This window comes from Dromiciops gliroides, chromosome 2, assembly GCF_019393635.1.
Source record: "Dromiciops gliroides isolate mDroGli1 chromosome 2, mDroGli1.pri, whole genome shotgun sequence".
NCBI lineage: Eukaryota > Metazoa > Chordata > Mammalia > Microbiotheria > Microbiotheriidae > Dromiciops > Dromiciops gliroides.
The window spans coordinates 618573917-618575653 of record NC_057862.1 but is presented as its reverse complement, the minus strand read 5'-3'; the positions used below and the strand labels follow the sequence as shown (position 1 = coordinate 618575653).

General features: G+C 43.9%; 1 protein-coding gene across 1 annotated transcript; it reads left to right on the top strand.

Moving 5' to 3' along the window:
• The first annotated feature begins 447 nt into the window (after positions 1-447).
• Positions 448-1404, top strand: LOC122739861 (60S acidic ribosomal protein P0-like). Its single transcript, XM_043981571.1, is given in 1 exon segment — positions 448-1404. A coding segment is annotated over 1 exon segment (945 nt). The 5' UTR covers positions 448-459.
• Positions 1405-1737: the final 333 nt, after the last annotated feature.

Here is a 1737-nt window from a genome sequence, read left to right as displayed (position 1 = left end):
AATATTCCTTAGGGGACCCCAGAGTGTATATCTTATCTGCTTCATCTTCTTATTCACTTTACAATCCATTGCTTGGTGTTGGCAGTAAAAACAACCATGTTAGCATTTATATAGTGCCTACTATGTGACAGGCACTGTGCTAAGTGAATATTATCTGATTTAGTCCTCATCACAATCATGGGAGGTAGGTATTATTATTGTCACCATTTTATGGTTGAGGAAACTGAGGCAAAGAGAAGGTAAATGACTTGCCTAACATCACATAATTATTAAGTTGCTGAGACCAGATTTGAATCGAGGTCTTCTTGACTCCAGGCTCAATGTTTGACCCTCCACATTACCTATCTGCATGTGTAGTGTCAGAAAAGGTCTAAAAATTAACTGACACTCTCCAGGCATCCTTGTGCAAGTGCCATCATCTTTAAACCCAGTGTGGCAATCCCCTGAAGCACCTTTGAGATGCCCAGGGAAGACAGGGCTACCTGGAAGTCAAATTACTTCCTCAAGATCATACAACTTTTGGATGATTATCCAAAATGCTTCATTGTGGGAGCAAATAATGTGGACTCCAAGCAGATACAGCAAATCTGGATGTCCCTCCATGGGAAGGCCATAGTGTTGATGGGAAAAAACAAAAACAAAAACCAAAAAACCACCATAATGCACAAAGCCATTCTTGGGCATCTGAAGAACAACCTTGCCCTGGAGAAGATGCTTCCTCATATCCAGGGGAATGTGGGCTTTGTGTTCTCCAAGGAATACCTGATAGAGATCAGGGATATGCTTCTGGCCAATAAGGTGCCAGCTGCTGCCCATGCTTGTGCCATTGCCCTATGTGATGTCACCATGCCAGTCCACAACACTGGTCTGGGGCCTGAGAAGACTTCCTTCTTCTAGGCACTGGGTATAACCACTAAGATTTCCAGGGGCACCATTGAAATCTTGAGCGATGTGAAGCTGATTAAGACTGGAGACAAAGTGGCTGCCAGTGAGGCCGCCTTGTTGAACATGCTGAACATCTTCCCATTCTCCTTTGGGCTGATCATTCAGCAGGTGTTTGACAATGGCAGCATCTACAAACTTGAAGTGCTGGACATCACAGAGGAGACTCTGCACCTTCAGTTCTTAGGTAGTGTCCACAATGTTGCCAACCTCTGTCTGCAGATTGGCTACCCAGCTGTTGCATCAGTCCACCACTCAATCATCAGTGGGAACAAGCAGGTCTTGGCTGTAGCAGTGGAGACTGACTACACCTTCCCACTTGCTGAAAAGGTGAAGGCCTTCCCGGCTGACCCATCAGCATTTGCAATGGCCACCCCCACGGCCACTGCTCCAGCCAAGGTGGAAGCTAAGGAAGAGTCGGAGGAGTCTGATGAAAATATGGGATTTGGTCTGTTTAATTAACCAGTGAAAAAGAATTATTTCAGCCAGTTTGTTTGTGAAACAAAGAAATAAAAGTGCTCAATTCTCTGCCAAAGGAAAAAAAATTAACTGACAATGATAAAATTCTTTCTTTTTTTTGAGATACTCCTATTGTAGACCAACCTAGGATGGTGGAGACCCTCCCACTCATCCAGACGAGCATCATATGATAACTTCACAGCTCTAAAACACTACTACAGTTAAAGGCAGATAATGAATAAAATGCTAGATCTGGAGTCAGGAAGACCTGAGTTCAAATCCCACCTCAGACACTTAGTAGCTCAGCAAATCACTTAATCTCTGTATCAAGTTCCT